Raw genomic sequence first — 18,936 nt, 5'->3', positions numbered from 1 at the left:
ATAAAGAGTGAATCCAGAGCTAATTATCGGAACTTGTTTTCCTAATTAGTCGAGGCGAAACCCCCTGCTTTTAGTTTTAGGTTTGAGCTCTAGTTTATTGTTTTTAGTTTTGTCCATTGTTACTCTATATTGCATGTACTGGAGCTTAAACATTCTCTTTTAGTTCATAGTTAAAATTTTGGTCTTTTGACCATAATTAATGAATCCTCCATGGCTGATGAGCTCTGGATTCACTCTTTATCTTTTCCTACTTAATAGCTATTTGCATTTTTCCTTTTTATCATCATTGATTATTTATAATTTGTTTAATATTTGAAATTCTGTTTGCTTAATTATATATATATATATATATATATATATATATATATATATATATATATATATATATATATATATATATATATATATATATATAGGGTGTAAAAATTAAAAGGATTACTGACTACCATCTGAATGCACTTAACAACAAAAACAAAAAATTACACCTTTACAGCATTCAATTAAAAAATACTCATTCAAATATTGAAGACTATTCAATTAACCCCAAAACTAAAGAAATGTATTCTCTTTACAATAACCAGTATATTCATTTCAGGTTAATGTTTTTAATAATAAACTCAACACCTTCAAGGACTTTTTTCGATACAGAAGTGAAACAAGTGGGGAACCACACTTCTTATCATTTAAGTAAAAGCTAACTGATTGTCCAAGCATGATCAAGCATACCAAGAACTACCCAGCTCTTGAAAATTGAGACAAGGGCAAACCACTCATATTAGTTGTTTGACATTATCTGCTAAAATGAAGTTTGATTTGACTATGTAATGATGGTTTCTACTATACAAGCAACAGTAAAATCTCTGGACACATGAACACTCTTTAATTACTAAGATGCGGTCACACCTTCAATATAAATTCAATAATACACATTCTGGCATGAACTTAATAATATATCAATTTTTGCTTCCTTGATCTTTTTGGTTTTATGAACTTTGATGGCAAAAAAACAAAAAAAAAAAAAAAAAAAAAAAAACAGAAAGCTTAATAGTAAATTCGCGATAACTCGAATGTAAAGGGACCGACCAAAAACTTCAACTTATCGGAAGTTCGACTTAACGCCAGTTTCGTTTTTCGATATTTTAATATTAAAAACCATCGAATACTTTAATATGTACATATAACAGACAAAATTATAGAACTTAAAAGTTTTTAAGCACAATATGCACAGTTTAATCAAATGTATTGAAAGAAAAAAATCAAAAGCATGGTTTTGATTTTGATATTACTGAAACCACTTGAATAGAGCTGATTCTACTTCAGGATAGGTGCACATCTTCATTCATTTCGAATTCAGATCCCAGTATTCTACCGCTTTAGAAGTTTCTCTTTTTCTTTTAATATCATTGACAGTGTACTTGCTTAGACATCTTTAATAGTAAAGAAAATTCTCTCCGTCTCTTTGGAACTTATCAGCAAATGATGGAACTAAAGAACTAAGGGAAACTCATTTTAAGTTAGATCAGCCTTTGAATAAAGGTACAATTAGTTGACTTGACAGCTTAAAAGCAAATTCATAGTCCAGCAATATGTCAAAGTGTAAACAGTACAGTAGAACAAAAGAAAACAAGCTAACTAATTTTCACATTTCTTTATTGGACATTGACTCAACAGGTGCTCTTTTTGCTTTAAAGGTCTATTGTGCAGGAATTGCAAGTAAAGGTGAAATAATTGTTCGCTCATAGTCACTTCTTTCTTTCTTTCTTTTCTTTTTCGTTCTTTCGAAATAAATTTTGAGTAATCTTGATAAAAACTTCGAGTTATAGTAATATTTGAGTTATCAGACTTTGAGTTATCGCGAATTGACTGTAACTACAAGCAAATTGATAATTTCTTCAAAAAAAAAAAAAAAAAAAAAAAAAAAAACCTTTTTTTTTTGTGTAGGAAACATTATATTAATAGCATGATTTTTTAAATGGTTTTCCTCATTGATTGACCTTTAACATGAGGTTTGAAAAGCATATACAATTTTATAATGGAAAAACAGTTGAAATAAAATACATATAATGCAAGAAATGCAAATTAAGTGTGAAAACTTTCATTTGCAATGACATTTACTAGCAAAAAAGTTAACACAACAAAATAAATGCTTTATGATTTTAAACAAGTTATTTTTATTTAAACCTACACATGAAAAAAAAAGTCCAAATATTGATGATAATGAATTCAAGAAAGAAAAACATTGTGATCTGTCAACAAGTGATATAGAAATATACAGTTAACAAAATTTTACAGAAAATACAGAACCCCTATTCTTTTTTTTAATTAAATTAAAGGGGAAAAACACCTTAACGATTTCTTTGTAACAATAAAGTATAACAAAACTCTTCCAAATAATGGATAACAAAATAATGCACTTTTGAGCAAAAACATGTTTTGATTCAAAATTATTACAAAAAATTAAAATATAAAGTAAAAAGTAAAAGAAAGAAATAAGAAAAACCTTGTGTATTTATAATTAACATTCAGGGTCAACTTCACATGAAGTAACCATCATCACAAAGTTTGCAATCTGAATTAAAGTGATATTACTTAATGGCAAATACTTCATAAACTCTGTATTTGTATACAAACTTCTTCAGGAAACCTCTGCACAAATAGGCATATCACAACATAAAAATTAAATTCATTGAATATACCTTTCAATTATACAAAAATGGCAAAAGAAAATGTATGAAAAACAAAATGTATTATAAAGTATTCCTATATACAAATTATGTTTTTTTTTTAATATCAAGAATGTACAAATAGAATCCTGTTTGATTTCTTTTCATGACACTTTAGTACACATACATACAGAAATGTAATCATGAAAAATATTCTGAGGTAGAATTATTAGTACCAGTTCTTAATTCCCTAAACTAAAAAGTTGCATCTAACAAAAAATTTCCTTTTTTTATTTTTGGAAATTTCATGAAATGAAAAAAAAAAAAAAGTTAGTTAGCAGTTAGCACAATATCTGTACATCAAAACCAGAAAAGAATAAATCACTTGATCACTACTATGTGAGAGCATAAAGACGTTTGTCTAGTGCATAAAAAGGTTGAGACTCGCACTCTCACAACATTGGTAAATAATGATAAAAGAATTTGTTGAAACAAAAAATGTTATTATGGCTTAATGCAAAGTAGAGTGTACATGCAGTAACAACCTGACAACTGCCAGTTTTAAGTTAGTCTGGTCCTTAGATACAAATATTAGGAGTTAAAAAAAAAAAAGAAAAGAAAATAAATAATGGCTACTACGATACAAAAATATAACGAAATTTGACACCCTCAAATGGCACTACATAGTTAACAAGTTTCATTTATGTGTGCATGAACAATATTTTTCTATCCGAGTATAGGTATTTCATCTAAAATTAAATTTTTAATCGAGCATGTATTAAATAACAAAATTAATATATGAGAAAGGAAACCACACTGTGCAGTGATTCTACTATATGAAAACTACATAAATAAGATGTTTTCAGATAAATTAACAAAAAAATTTAGCAAAAAAAAAAAAAAAAAAAACAGTTTTAAAATATCCCAATAAAAAAAAGTTTTTGATCCAAATTTTACATAAAAATGTTATTAGCTGGCAAAATATATGGCACAACTTTTGTGCATATAATCTCAATGAACAGTGTTGGTTTTTTTTTTATTCAATAAATTTTCTGTGAATTAGAAATTCAATACATTTTCCAAGTTTGAAATTCTATAAAACAAGATTGATCAAAAGCAATGCAAATTTGTAACAAAATCAAACAAATAAGAAAATGTTGAAAGCATTGTTAACAGAACAAATGAGACCTCTGTATGAAATTACATAAATAATGTTATGTGGTTACAAGATCAACAACTTTTTAATGTGGTTACAAAAAAAAAAAAAAAAAAAAGCTCAAAGTTGCTTCCAGTGATACAACTTCGGAATAAGGGACATTACAGTTAAATTTTAATCATCCTCATATATACAATAGCCAATGATCGAGTCACGCTTCTAACATGATCAACAAAGAAACTCGCGCCACGGCATGATAATTTGATAATATGTTTGCGTAATGTTTAAAATGCAAGGAAAGGCTTTATTGCGACAAGGCTGAACTCGATCTGGTAATTTAACTGTTTTACTGGTAAGAATGTGATATTTCAGGGGAATGAAGAAACGAAAAAGTGATCAACTATGAATGCTAACTACTGGAGTTTAGGGTTAATCCACTGAAATTGGCGTTACAATTTCAACTATCAAAATACCACCAACAGGCAATTGCTTCCTTCAAATGTAAAATAAAGTTTCACCCATCATATCTTGACGGGCGATTTTAAGCATATAATATGTATGTGTCTAAAATACTTTATCTCTTTGCATAATATCTGTTACATAAGAGATATTTAATTGTCAATCAGCACCAAATGGACCAATTAAAAAATTTGCAACATTACAATTTAAAAACTTAAAGCAAGTACTTTCTGCACAAGCAAATAAACATAGAATAGTAGTTAAACAAGAAAGATACATTCAATAATGCATAAAAGACCAAATTACTTGAAATACTTCATGAGTGATTGCGACCCTAATTTAAAATTCCTGGAAATTGCCATGGCAAAAATCTTCACATGGTAACACATACTTTAGCAGATAAATTTCTTCCTTAGTTGAAGGATTGAAACCTAACTGGCACAAAAATCTTTTCAAATAATATGAAAGAAAATACACCAATTTGTAAAAATTTTGCATAGGAAAAAATTAATTTGATTTATTTTAATGAAATTTGGAGCACGGAGGGAAGGGAAAGTGCAAATTGATGTTCTTTCCCCTTAAAATTTCGTTTTGTTCTTTTTTCATACCAATATTAAGTAATGCTAATGTGGAGTTGGATTTTTTTTTTTTTTTTTGTATATTTTAAATTTTACACAATCTGACAGTTCATTTTCTTCTGAAATTATTTGAAACTTCACTTAGCTATAAAATAATACTTGTAGACACACTTTCAAGGCTCATAGCTAAAGTGCAAATTATTTCCAATTATTTTTTTGACATGGTGTTAGGAAAATTCAAGTTATTCACTTTACTTCTTGCTGATACAGCACTTTTATTTTTAGTCCCCCTAGTCTGAGATTTTCAAGTAACAACAAAGGAGTCAAAATTCTGTTTAGTGTTTAGGACTTATTCTCGAAAAGAAGTCGAACAAAAGAGAATCACACACTCTCCCAGCTAGTTTATTGGCAATTCTTCTGAAAACCATTTATATAAAGAAAACAGACTCTGTACTTTTGTGGAGAAAATTTAATTACAAATATGAATGGTAAAAATGTACTTCAGAAACATCATGCATAACCTGAAATTTCAGGTCACAAATCACAAAAAATCTAGGAATCTAGCTTTTCCCTGATATTTATTACTAGCTATTTCATGTAAGTATTAAACATTCCATAATATAAGTATTAATCATACTAGATAAATTTCTTCATTTAAGGGAGAAAATGTACTGATTATATTAGAATATCGTCGAGTACTTCGAAGCTAAAGTAAGCAAGATCTCAGTACTAGACAGCATATCTGAAAAACACTCCCTCCCGTACTATATATATATATATTTTTTAAATTCTTGTAAATTCAAGGTTTTTTTTTTTTTTTTTGTCTTGTTTTACCTTGCAATTACAGGAGTGATGAAAATGTGAACATTGTATAAATCTTGCACCATGTCTCTTAATCCAAAAGCTTGAATTTAAATTTAATTTCACACAATGGGGTTGTTTCCTTCAGTCAAAAGTACTACTTTTAGTCACTGAAATTGAAAGAATAAGCAAAAAAAAACATGGACCCAGAAAATATTTTTCTTTTCCCAACAGTTGTTTTTTAATCAATTTTTTTAAATGTCCGATTTTTCAAGCAAGGCGTGGTCTTAATGTCACAAATGATGCATTTTGGAGCATCTTTCTACCACGGTTCCACGTTATGATAATCAACAATCGAATTAAAATTGCGCTCTAAGCTTGCTATCAACCATATCGTTGCCAATACACATGAGTCAAGATGCGAATTAAATATTTTGGTCTGTGAATGGCAACACTGAATGGCATTTTATCATTTGCGATGTCATCGGGCAGAAACAAACAATGAAAGTGCACCGATTCAAGTAAGTAATTTTTTAAAATTATTAAACTTAAACGAATTATTTAAAAAATGGTCATATCCCATGTTTTTAAGCATGCTCTTTCAGCAAAAAATACTTTTAAAATTTTGGAAACGACTCCATTATAGCCCAATACATAAAAAAACTATATGTGAAAATCATACAATTATAAATATATATGTGATTATTCGTACATGTATATAAACATACAACATATAAAAGGACATTAAATGATATTTTGAACTAATAATAAGTCATTCTTATAACAAGAATCAGATCAACTTAGTAAGATCTATTTTTTCTATAATGATGATGCTAAAAAATCTACCAAAATCTCATTCAATAAGAACAACACATCAATAATGATGCATATTACCAGGATGAAAAAAAGCAAATTAAAATTTACAAATAGTATCATACATTATGAACTAAGTAAATGAAAAACCAGTTCCATACGTAATTTTAAACTTCAACTTAAACTCTTTGCAACTTGCTTGCTTCAAAAACAAATAATAAAATAGTTTTATGCAAATGTGCATATAGTATAATGCTTTTGTATAAGTTCTAAAAATATGCACAAAAGTTTAGTCCTAAAAGAAAATGCATATATTTTGTTTTTTGACACATAATTTACATACAAAAAGCTATGTACAGTGACTTTTCAGAGTAAATTGTCAAAAAATAATTTGTTATTTTTATAATTCAAACATAATTACAAATGCTTGGAACACCAAGTGGATGCAATTATAGTTTGCTTAAAGGAGTCGGGGCAAGTTAAATTAAATTTTAGAAGACAAGAAAAAAAAAATCACACCCAACCCCCAGTAAGTTTGTGGAAGAGTTCTTCATTTAATGTTTGGTTCTGATCCTTAGATCTCATTGACAGAAATATGTAGCCACCAATGAATTCATGAATAATTTTGCAATCGGCAGACAAGCAGCTAAATGCCACGTTTTCTTCTTCAAACTGCACACGCACTTGCCTAACTTCCCAATTTACATTCCACACTTTCATTGTATTGTAACGCCAAGTTTTAATGTGATCTCCTGTGCTTAACTCCATCCTCATGAGACGATTGAAAGCAATGCCCAACAGTTCCTGCAAAAAATTAGACAAATAATTAACTGCATTCAAGTCTTATTTCAATTCAAAATAAATAAATAAATATATAAATAAAAATAATAAATAAATGAAGCAGACACATTTCAGTTCACACCATAAAGGCAAAAATGAATATAAAAGAAAACTACAATATTTTGAAGTAACTAAAGAACTGAGACTATGACACACAATTTACTTTTTATATTTTGAATTATTCAACTTCTGAGAGTGTGACAGAGGAAAAGGTGATACAGTAAAACCTCTCTGAGCAGCCACCCCTTTGTTCCTTTAAAATATGGTCACTCGGAAGGGGGGGGGGGGCGTTGAGGGTTTTAATAATTGAACTCTAATTATACTACAAAAGATATAATTCAACACTTTAAAAAGAATTAAGATAACGAAAAGAATGTTTTTTTTTTATGATTTCTCCTTTACAGGAAAAAATGATTCAGTTTGTGCTTGTTTAGTTTTACACAAAGTACTTTTTCTTTTAAAATTTATTTTTAACTTGCTAAAGCAAATCCCAAAATTATTCTTCAGCAATGGCCTCAAATAAGTGATATCATGATCAATTCGCTCCAAAATTTGCTGAGTCAATAACTTTACATTTTGTTATCACAATAATATTAAAAGTTTCATCATCTGAATCCAAAATACCTCCTAAAAATCATAAAATTTCTTTTACAATCATCAATCAATGAATAAAAAAATTATCAAAACAAAAATATTTATCCTAGGAGAAAATATCAGCTCACATAGAGTACTAAAACAATTGCAGAAGTGATACAGATACAAGTGCCTATACCTCAAAACGCTTCCTCCCCCTCCCCACACCAAAACCTGGCACCACAAAAATACATAGAGAACTCATGGCTATTCAATTACAGGGACGGACTAATACTCTGTCAGTCCGTGCCCCGGCACAGAGCAAAAATTTTGAGGAGCGCAAAATTGCCAAAGCAAAATGTGAAAAATGTTGCGTGGGGGGGGGGGACCCTAAGTACTATGGAAAACATTCTGGAGCCATCCACAAATTAAGAGGGCGCACTGCGATATCCCTTTATCTATTCTATAATCGTAGTCTGCACAAGTTTGAAGTAAAAGGTGTTAATTCTTGCATCACTTAAAGACTTTAAAATCATTTTAAATGAAGGAGAATCATCAGCAAGATCATCACCAACAGGGATGCCCGGAACTTTTTTGGGAGAGGAGAAATTCTCAAATTGCCGAACGGAGCTACAAATTTTGCTGAATCATAAAATACAGCAAAGCACCCATATGTACTAATGCCTAGTAAATAGTTACATTTAGGCATTTAAATATTTAATTATTTCTCCAATTTTTAAAAATCGCCAGGCAAAATTTGCTGAATTATTAATTTTCTGGGAGTGACTTCCCATCGGCGTGGCCCATAGACATGGGAACCGGTTCGCTCTCGCTCACTTAACTAGATGGATCAGCCTACCGAAGTTCGGAGGGGAAAATGATTCTCCCTAGGAGTAGACGCGGCAGACATTGTGAGGGCAAATACAGTAGAATCTCTGAATAAGGGACACTAAGGGGACCGAAAATTTTCACCCTTAAATAGAGGTGTCCCTTCTTCGGAGGTATATGAAATGATTAGATATTAATTCAGAATAATTTCGTAATAAACATGAACTATTAACATTAGGGATAAAATGATAAAATGATTTATGTATACTGAATAAATTCAAAACCATTCAAATTTCAAAATTTATTCTTTAAATAATTAAAATTTAGTCAAAAATTTGATTTATCCTAAAGTTTTGGAAGATACATGAACTATTTTGAAGTAATTTCTTACATGAATTTATTTGATTTCATGCAATTTAAAATTCAATACAGTATAAATTTCAATCAGTGTTCACACCTCAAGTTTTTTTCACAAAGCTATTCGTGGGCCGTTGACTATCCATCATCGGCTGTTAGCCTACTTGAATAAAGTGCTCAGAGAGAAAATGAACAGGCACATAAATTTTAGCAAGACTTTTAGAATACGTTCATGTCAACCTTTCTCCAGTTGAGTTAAAGACTCAAATTCCAGTAAATTCAATACTTTGTATGCATTAATTTTTGTATGTTTTCTCTGTAACTGTCCCTTAAATAGAGTGTCCCTTATTCAGAGGCAAATACATGAAACTCCCAATGACCAGAAAAAATGTCCCTTAAATAGAGGTGTCCCTTAGAGGAGGTACTACTGTATATTAGTGGTTGAACACCATTTGCTTCATTTCTCAGCTTTTTTCAGGTGGATGAAACTCAATCATGCCGACTTCGTGTTCAGCATTTAAGTGTACGAATAGAGCAAAGAAAGGAAGCAATGTATCTTTCTACAGATAAGAGTGAGTTTGTATTTAGAAGCGTAGAATTTAGTTTGAGCTACTATAAGGTTAAATAATCAACAGGAGTAAAAATATTGTAACGCATACTACTATTTGATAGGAAAAATAAAGGAGGGCTGACGAAACCGACTAAGGATAGTGTTAAAATTTGCTCAGAAACAGAAAAGTGTATCCGTAAGTATATTAACAAAGGTTTACCAAAAATGTGTGTGGTCAAAATAAGAACCAAAATTGTCAATTTAGTGGTAGCCAATTTTACTTGCATTTCATTATTTAAAGAGATCAATCATGGCAATGATGATAAAGATAGGGAGCATACACTTCAACTAATAAAATTACTTGCAAACCAATATGTTAAAACTAGATGTCACTATATTTCTAAGAATCTCAATTGTAAGCGTAGTAGAATCAGACAAAAATTAACAAAAACTCTTTAATAACGATTAAATTGTGCGTTAAGTGTAAAATAGCATAAATAAACTTATACCAAACAGCATTTTATTTTAATTTTGCTTGAAGTAAAACATGAACAATTACTAAGTTAACATATAAGCTGATTACGTATAGTTTTATGCAATTTACCAGCTTTTAGAACAATATAACGATAACTAATGCTTCAACTTTAAGTTTGAAAGATACTAGGAAACCATACGATAGTGTAATAACGAAAAAATATTGATGATTTAGTAGCAATGGAAAGAGCTAAGTACATCATGTGTCTAGATTCGTAAATTTTTTGCCTTCGTGTCCCCGTAACCGAAATATGAAGTTTGTAGTTCTCTCGTAATTTTAAGAAAAGTTTAAATTTAGCAAGTTTCAGTGAGAAATGGATAACATTTTTCACACGCATGCAGGCAGATACCGCTCGAAATCTAAAGTCTTTTTTATTTTTAAGGACAAAAAACTTTTAGATCAATCAAAAAATAGCGTTGAAAAGTTGTCACCATTAAAAACTGCACGTAATAGAGAATTAATAGCAAATATTCGTGTTTTATCAACAATTTAGTTGCAAGTGTTACATATTATTTTATTTCATAATATTTGTTATTGATTCTGATCCGAAAGTGGATGTGAGATTTACAAATCTATGTACCTTATGCCATTTTTGTACCTTATGCCATAAAAATATTTTGTAAATTTTACTTCTTGCAATTTAAAGTACATATTCTGATTACGATTAAACATGTTATCATGACTTTAAAAGCCATTCAATATCAATTTTGATTTCTTAAATTTATAATTTATTACCAACCAAAAGTACATATAAATTTACCCATGAATTGCAAATTTTATGCAGTAAACTTCACAGATATATCCGAGTTGATTTAAAATCCCTTTATTTGAAAATATGCGAGAATTCACACAAAATACGAGATGCAGCCTAAAAAATCCTCGTAGTGATTAAAACTGACTTATCCGTTACCCAAAAATTAAATTTTCGTTAAAGACAAAAGTATACTTTAATGTTTCGCATAATTCCGAATGACGAATGAGTTACAAATTAAGAAGATGCGAAATCTATTTTCTGTTTTGAAATTACCTCCAGTAGTTAATTTCGAACAGAAAAATTATTTTGAGGATTTTTTTTTTTTTTTTCAAATTGAAAAAAAAAATCTTTCACTGAAAGTACTATTTTAAAACAGAAAAATCCCAGAAAATTGCGGAAAACGAACCGATAGTAAGCTTATGTGATGCGCGGTGTAAAGTTCTTGCCCTACCAATGGCGGACGATCGTTGGTTGAAAAGGAATCGCTTTTCTACCACAGGATGATCCATCTAGTTAAGAGAGCGCGAGCGAACCGGTTTCCATGTCTATGGCGTGGCCCCAGTCAGGGGGAGGGCAGCGGTGTAAAGGTTGATTTTAATAATATAACCAAAGGAAGCCCTTCGCAGCGCTAAAGATTCAAAAAAAAAAAAAAAAATAATGAAAATGACAAATATTCTTTTCTGTAAAATTTGAGAAGAAAATGTAAATTGCAATATATATATATATATATATATATATCAGAGAACATCTGTACTATTTTGATAAACCAACTAAGAGTCGCTGAGATAAACGTTTAGACATTTTTAGCTAAAATTCTTCCAGTATATTGCTATTCACAAGCCTAAAAATATTGAGGGGTGTCCCCTTATCTAGGAGAAACATTTTTTAACATGTATTTTCAAACCACCCTAATATACATAATAATTAAATTTATTTTGAATGCAAGAAAAACAAAATAAATTCCCAAGTAAAGTCTCATTACAAGGAATACCAATACAACGAAACCCATTTCTGTAAGAAAAAATTGAGTCCGATTTTAATTGCCACTAATGTGCTTGAAATTCATTACAACGAAATTCCTGTAACAACAAACATAATTTATTGTCCCTTGAAGCTTGTCTCACAGTATCTGACTGCAATGAAGACCACTACACGAAATCTCAATTTTCAACTTAACAATTAATGTGTCAAACAAGTCATAATGTGGTTGGGGGGAGGGGGATATCATTTTCTGAGGTTTAAAATTTCTTTCATGATTGTTTCTTATTAATAAAATTTAACAACTCAAAGTGAAACAGCTGTTGGCACAGTTATTTGATTTTTGTTTTAATACTTACATCTCTCTTACTGTTGTTAAATCTTACAACAAAAAGAGACATTCCAAACTCAGGCAATGCCTGCCAAGCTTTAATGTAGTGAAGTTTGGCTTCCAGCAAATTCAGATCTTTCACATTTGCATGAGCTTCCAGAATTCTTTGAATTATCTGAAAAGATTCAAAAAATAATCCGTTATATCTTTATGTTTCAAATGTAAGCGAATAAAAGCAATCAATACTAAAATATGAAAACATTTTTTAAACATTCATAATAAAAAATACAGCTTAAACAGAATTCTATATGTTACATATTATGTTATCTTTTTTGATTCCACCAATTATATTGCCTTTTGTTTTTAATTTTTGAAAGAGATAGTAACCTGGAAATAGCTTCTAAATACATTCAAGGTTTATCATAACAACCCTTGTTGTCCTGACAGAATTGGTCGCTGTAACGAGGGGCTGTTATAATGCAAATATACAGGGCATTGCTTGTTTTTAGATTTTCTTTTTTTTAAATACTTGTAGATCTTTTACAAGATATGTAACATTTTGAAAGAGAATCAAGGAACTAGCATAATAACGAATAATATACAAAATAATGAATACTAAAACAATTTAAAAATAATACATTCAATGACAAAATACACTTTAAATGAGTGATAGAAAAAAGTATTTTTTTGTTTAGAGAACATAGTTGTCCTCCACTTTGTTTCAGTGTTTTTTTTTTTTTTTTTTAATAATTATTACAGTTTTCTCACTCATTTAAATTGTCTGGTAGAAGCCTTCAGCTTTTTTGAATTTTTCTTTGAAAAAATATTTCTTAAAGTCTATCTTCCCTTAGTGCAGTGTTCTCACCAGTTCTTTGACCCTTTCACTAGAAAATAACTCCTTTCAATGGAGATATTTTACATTTGATGATTGTTAAATATGAGTTACCAATTAGATAGTCTTTAGCTTTGGATGTTACATAGGAAAGAACAATTCAGTTTGAACGTTAAAATAGCATTGCATCTATGGACTAGCAAATGGGACTTTATGCATCCGTCATTATAATGGAAGGTTCGCAGCAATAGGAGGTCTGTAAACCCAATAGAATGAACTAAAAGAAAAACCATACCTTTTGATTTTTGAGCTTCTTGATAAATCGAGGAGCAACCATGTCATCAGGGTTGATATCTATTTGAGAGGGACTGATAACCGGTGCAGGTGCAGGCTTCTGCATGTTTAAGAAATCCATGATTGACTTCACTTCTAAATCATAGGAGCTATCAGCCATTGTTTTACCTTTGGCAGCTAACCTACATGCTGCCATCCACTTGGCATATTGTTCCTCCTTAAATATTAAATATGCAGTTAACTTCAATTTAAAAAAAAATGTTGGTATTTGTTAATTTAATCTGTAATATAATTATCAAGTATTTAATAAAGACTGATAATAGTATAAAACAACAAAATATTCCTTTAATTAATCCATATCATGTAAATTTTTTTGTAATTTGAAAAAAAAAATTAAAAAAAAAAACACATTTTTAATAGTAAAAAAAGTGCTTTTAAAACCTTCATTTTTGACTCTTACCTCCCACAAAGTTATCAACTACATAATTTGTATTTTAGAACACTATCCAAGCAATTTGTATTTTATAACACTTGGGATCTTAGCATAATATTTTTTAACAATCTAGATTCCACTCTTTTTCTTACTAAAGGTTGGTTGTCTTCATTACACGTACATACATTACCAGGGGTCTGTCCAGGATTTTTCACAGGGTCCGTTTTTTGTGAAAAATCAAATAATTTTGTGAAAAATGAATTAATTTTGTGAAAAATCAAAAAATTTCGCAAAAAAAAAAATGTTAAAACGAAATTTTAGAATTTAGAGATGGCACAAACTGCATCAATTAAACTTAGAGCTGAGTGATTTCCTCTTCTATGACGAGAAAATCATTCTGGATTTTTTTTCTGATATTTGGCGGGGGGGGGGCATCGCTCATTCAAGTATCAATATTTATCTACAATTCTGCATTATGTTAAATTATACTAGATATATTTCTGTACAGTATTTAAAATAATAGTAACAAAAATATAAATAAATAAAACAAAATTCAGAATAGAGTTCGGCATTCAACTTTTTGACCCAAGACACTCTTAAAAAGCACAGAATTTCGTTTAAAACTTATAAATTCCGTGATTTTAACAAAAATAAAAAGATATTTCAATTGTTTACCTCTTAACAAAGCGTAATAATCATCAAAAGTTCGAAAAATCGGATTCCCATAGCGGATGCAAAGAGATCGCAATTCTCAAAGTGAAGGCATCAAAAGTATAAAAACGGCTTGTAAAAGAAATATTTTCGATAAAATTATTTTAAAATTTCATTTTAGAGTCCTATGATAACATATCATTAATATCTGTGGACACAGTTGACTCCCCCCCCCCAAAAAAAAATAATAATAAAATAAAATAAACCATCTATTCAGCATTTTTATTTTTGACTCATTACAGAAAATGGAATTTTGCTTTAAAAACTTGAAATGAGAGTTAAATAAAGAGACTTTTCATTTATTTGAATCCTAATAAAGCGAAGTTAGCTTGAAAAAAGAACAAAATATGATTCTCATATCGGATGTTAAAAGATTGCATTTTTCAAAATGTAGACATCTAAAGAAAAAAAACGGTAATTAAAAGAGTTTATTTAAAGTTAATCATCCTTGTTAGCATCGAAAAATCAAAACCCATATAATTTTCTCCCAAAGTAACAATCAAACATCGCACCGCACCGTAAAAACGCAAATATTGACAAGCCGACAAAATGATGAGAATATTTTCTAATCAAGTCATTATAAAGGTTCAACGCCAGACACTAAGTGGTGATAGTTTTGAAGTTGGTAACCCTATCTGAAGCGATCATATCTTTTCCTCACCCTTACTATCCCTTTGCAGTTCTAAGTTCATTTCGCAGATATATATATTATTATTGTTTATTAAATCATGAGCGGAGAAAAGTGCTTACCAATGCCTTTTCAAAAAAGTTTACAACAACACCGCTGCTAATTAGCTGTGATAAAACAAACAACCATTATATTTATTTGGCAGTAGCAATTATTTATCGCTTGCAGGAGCATCGCAAGAGTGCCGATTTTTTCTTTTTTTCAAAATTAGCCGATTTTGTATAAGCTGATCCCTCTAATTTGACTTAAAAAAAGGTTCCAAAAATTATCGGTTTGTACACAGAAATATGCGTTTTTTTGCTTTCAGATTTGCTCTTTCAATAAACAATTTGTGACAGATCCGATCTTGTTTATCAGAATTTTGTGAAGGGTCCGTTTTGTTTGATCGGGATTTTGTGAAAGGTCCGTTTTGTTTGATCGGGATTTTGTGAAAGGTCCGTTTTGGTTGATCGGATTTTTGTGAAGGATCCGTTAACGGACCCAAATATCCCCTGGCCAGACCCCTGATTACACTAAATGTTCTATGCACATACAGTAAATAATATCTGATACAATGAGGAATCCCTCAACAATGATATTTTTTTTGTGGTGCATGTGAATTTGCATGCAATATAATGTATAGTGCGGCCTTGCACGAGCTAATTTATATTTGAGTTAAAAGAGGAAGTTTTCTTAAATTGGCACAATGCCAATAATCTTTGTCGCAAGGTAAACCAATCCTCCCTAGCCCTATTTCAACAAAGGTAATAAAGCCTCAGTGGACAGGAAGTCAACTTAATCAGAGCCAGACTATAAACTAAAATTCAATTTATTGATAACTGATCATCGAACCAGGCATCAATAGATTCATAATTTTCCTGTCTTTATGTTTGGCTATTTAACATAATCCTCTGACAATAATTAGGGGAGATATCATTTAAAAACTATTAATTGTAAACTTAGATTTTTACAAAATCTCTATTTTTCAAAGGCTTTCCTCCATTCAAATTATTATTCAGTACTTCATCTCAGCAATGCTTTTATTAAAATTTGTAGCATGAAGAAAATTACTGAGAAGAAAGATTTGTTGTCACTTTTTTTTCTTGAATATGAACAAAAAATATTCTGGCTTTTGTTTCGAGGTTTTTCCTGTAATCGGGATATTTAAAATGTTTCTTTTTTGGGGGTTTTTTCCGCAATCTGTCACAAAATTTTACTGTTTTCTTTGTTTGTTCAAGCTTGATTATGGAATGCACGTCACTTGACATAACTTTTATTTTCAAGGTGGACCATGCAAGGGGCGACACAGTTAGTAAATAAATAAATAAATAAAATAAAGGAAAATATTTTTTTCATGATGGAAACAAAAAGCACTGATACTTACAGAGCTACAGCGAACCCAATACTCCGTCATCCCTTCATGATTAGGAACTTCAAGCCTAATACCATACTTTCCATGAGATAAATTCACATCTGGCGTAACTTCACAACCTATGAATATATATTTTGTTAAAATGATATAGAATCACATCAACATTTTAAAATAAACAATACAGCTTGATATAAAAAATTCTTGATGAAACAAAAAAGGTTATAATCTTCAATTACCTTCAGATAGTATTTGAATGAATCTATAAAATGTTAAATTTCAATTGTTAGTGGTGAATACCAAGTAGAGGAATGTGGTGCAAAGTAAAATGTTTACTCTGCTTTCAGCACCACCTATCTAATAATGTTTTAAGTGTAAAGTAACACATGTAGTCTATTCCAGTCAAGAAAACATTACATTTGAAAATCAAAGAATAGGATAATACAAGAAATTTTCAAAAATTGATACTCGTATTGTTATATTTTCTTGCAAGTCAAAAATTATTTTATTAAATGATAAAGTACTTGTTGACATTTTAAATATCAATTAAAACCTACTAATATTCAGTGGAGTATTTCATTGTTTAATATTAAGCTTATTTCTATTTTAATGCTGCTTGTGGGGCAAGTGGATGGGGCAAAGTAAAATAGTCCATTCCATTTACATATTCAATATTTTATCAAATCCCTTATGTATTCATTTAGTAATTATTTTATTTACATTCCTTCATTTAATAATTCCCTTATTTACTCATTCGTTCACTTACTTTCTTATTCATTCACTATTTTATTAACAGATTTATTTTTTCTCATTTATTAACTTATTTATTTATTCATCCATTCTTTTATTTATTTATTTATTAGATCAAAAACATCTTAGTCATTGAATAGAAAATATTTCATTAGAAAAACATTTTATTTTTCACTTGGCCCCATGGAAAAAAAAGAAGTGAAATTTTTCCACCTTCTTTTTGGAGGTACAAATTTACTACAAAAAATAATGTTTCTTAGCAAGTTATATTAGAAAACCTTTTAAGTGCCAACATTCCCAAATGGGACATAAATTTAAAAAATATTTTGCTTTTGAATATTTGAAAAAATTTCTATTTGTTTTTAAAAGAAGACTTGATTTTTGAAAGGAAAATTTTGAGAAAGAGGCTTTCTTTGTTACATTTTACTGCATCAATCATGTGTTATATCATGCTGAGTCATAAGAATATTCAGGACTTCCCAGATGTTTTTGCATAGTATCCCTATATTCTATAATTTTCAAGGTCTTGAAAACAAATAATGAAATACAAGAACTTTTAAGGTTTTCCAGGGTATGCATGCATCCTGTCCATGTATATATATTTTTATTTTAGAAATTTTATTTGCAATACTTCATTAAAAGAATAATAATAATAATAATAAAACTACCTAATATTGCAATGCGGAAAATTCTGTTGTTTTTCATAGAAAGACAAATTTTCATTCCCATGAAGGAACAGATAAATAATATTATATTAACACAATAGAGACACTTCAGTATTTAAATTTAATTTTCACAAAATTACAATAGTAAAATATAACATAACTATTTGCTAACATATTTTCACAAAACAAAAGATTTAAAAAATATTATGTTACCTTTCAAACAAATGTTTAAGTTAGGGCCATCATCCTTTGACTTATAAAGGGTCAAATATGTGTCCCTCAAGGTGATGAAGTATCTTCTAAAGCCTTTCAAAGTGAAACGTTTTGGCCTGAAATTTAATATTATTATTTATTTAGAAAATTAGAAAACAAAGTATTACAAAATGCATGAATTCATTCAAATGAAGTAATTTAAATTTGATAAACCAAGGAATCTAAAAAGGAAGGAGAAATAACAAAAGCAACATATACATTTATTAAAATTTGGAACACCAATCAATGATAACAAGAGGTAATGTAGAAAATGCGATCCGAAAGCTGCTGGAAACGACAGTCCATTTTCAATAGGTATAGGCAATTTTTTACTTTAACTTTTTGATCGTCAGAAAAAAGTCTTTGTGCAGTAGAAATATTATTCTGATCAATGGGAACCGAACCCCATTTGGATAATTAGATCCAGAAAATGGTTTATTTAAAAAAATAATTGAGTGTGTGTGTATGTTACTTAGTTGTAAAATATTTTATTAAAAATGAAATAATAAAATAAAATTGCAAAATTAATGAATAATTATTTGAAAATGTGTGTGTGTGGGGTTGACATTACACTAAAAAAATTATAATTAAAAAATGAATAGATAGAAAAATAAAAATGAACTATTAAAAAATTCTAAACAAATTTTCAGTACTTATAAAAATTCTCCCTTAAATTCAAAAAATCCCCCAACCCTCTGGAATCTGAAGTAAAAGGGGACATTCCCCCCTAGACGTTGAACCCTATTT

The 18,936-nt window shown here is 29.4% G+C and overlaps 1 protein-coding gene across 1 annotated transcript in view; it reads right to left on the bottom strand.

Moving 5' to 3' along the window:
* Window positions 1–425: 425 nt before the first annotated feature.
* Window positions 426–18,936, bottom strand: part of LOC129225294 (unc-112-related protein-like) — a 65,114-nt gene continuing 46,603 nt past the window's right edge. Inside the window, exons 9-13 of the mRNA XM_054859882.1 lie at window positions 18,151–18,266; window positions 16,538–16,644; window positions 13,344–13,559; window positions 12,245–12,391; window positions 426–7,274 (exon numbers count right to left, since the gene is read on the bottom strand). Of these exons, the coding sequence (XP_054715857.1) occupies window positions 6,984–7,274; window positions 12,245–12,391; window positions 13,344–13,559; window positions 16,538–16,644; window positions 18,151–18,266 (877 nt within the window). The 3' untranslated portion in view covers window positions 426–6,983. The remainder of the gene's footprint in view (window positions 7,275–12,244; window positions 12,392–13,343; window positions 13,560–16,537; window positions 16,645–18,150; window positions 18,267–18,936) is intronic.

This window comes from Uloborus diversus, chromosome 6 (assembly GCF_026930045.1).
Source record: "Uloborus diversus isolate 005 chromosome 6, Udiv.v.3.1, whole genome shotgun sequence".
NCBI classification, from domain to species: domain Eukaryota; kingdom Metazoa; phylum Arthropoda; class Arachnida; order Araneae; family Uloboridae; genus Uloborus; species Uloborus diversus.
This window is presented reverse-complemented; position numbering and strand designations above follow the sequence as displayed.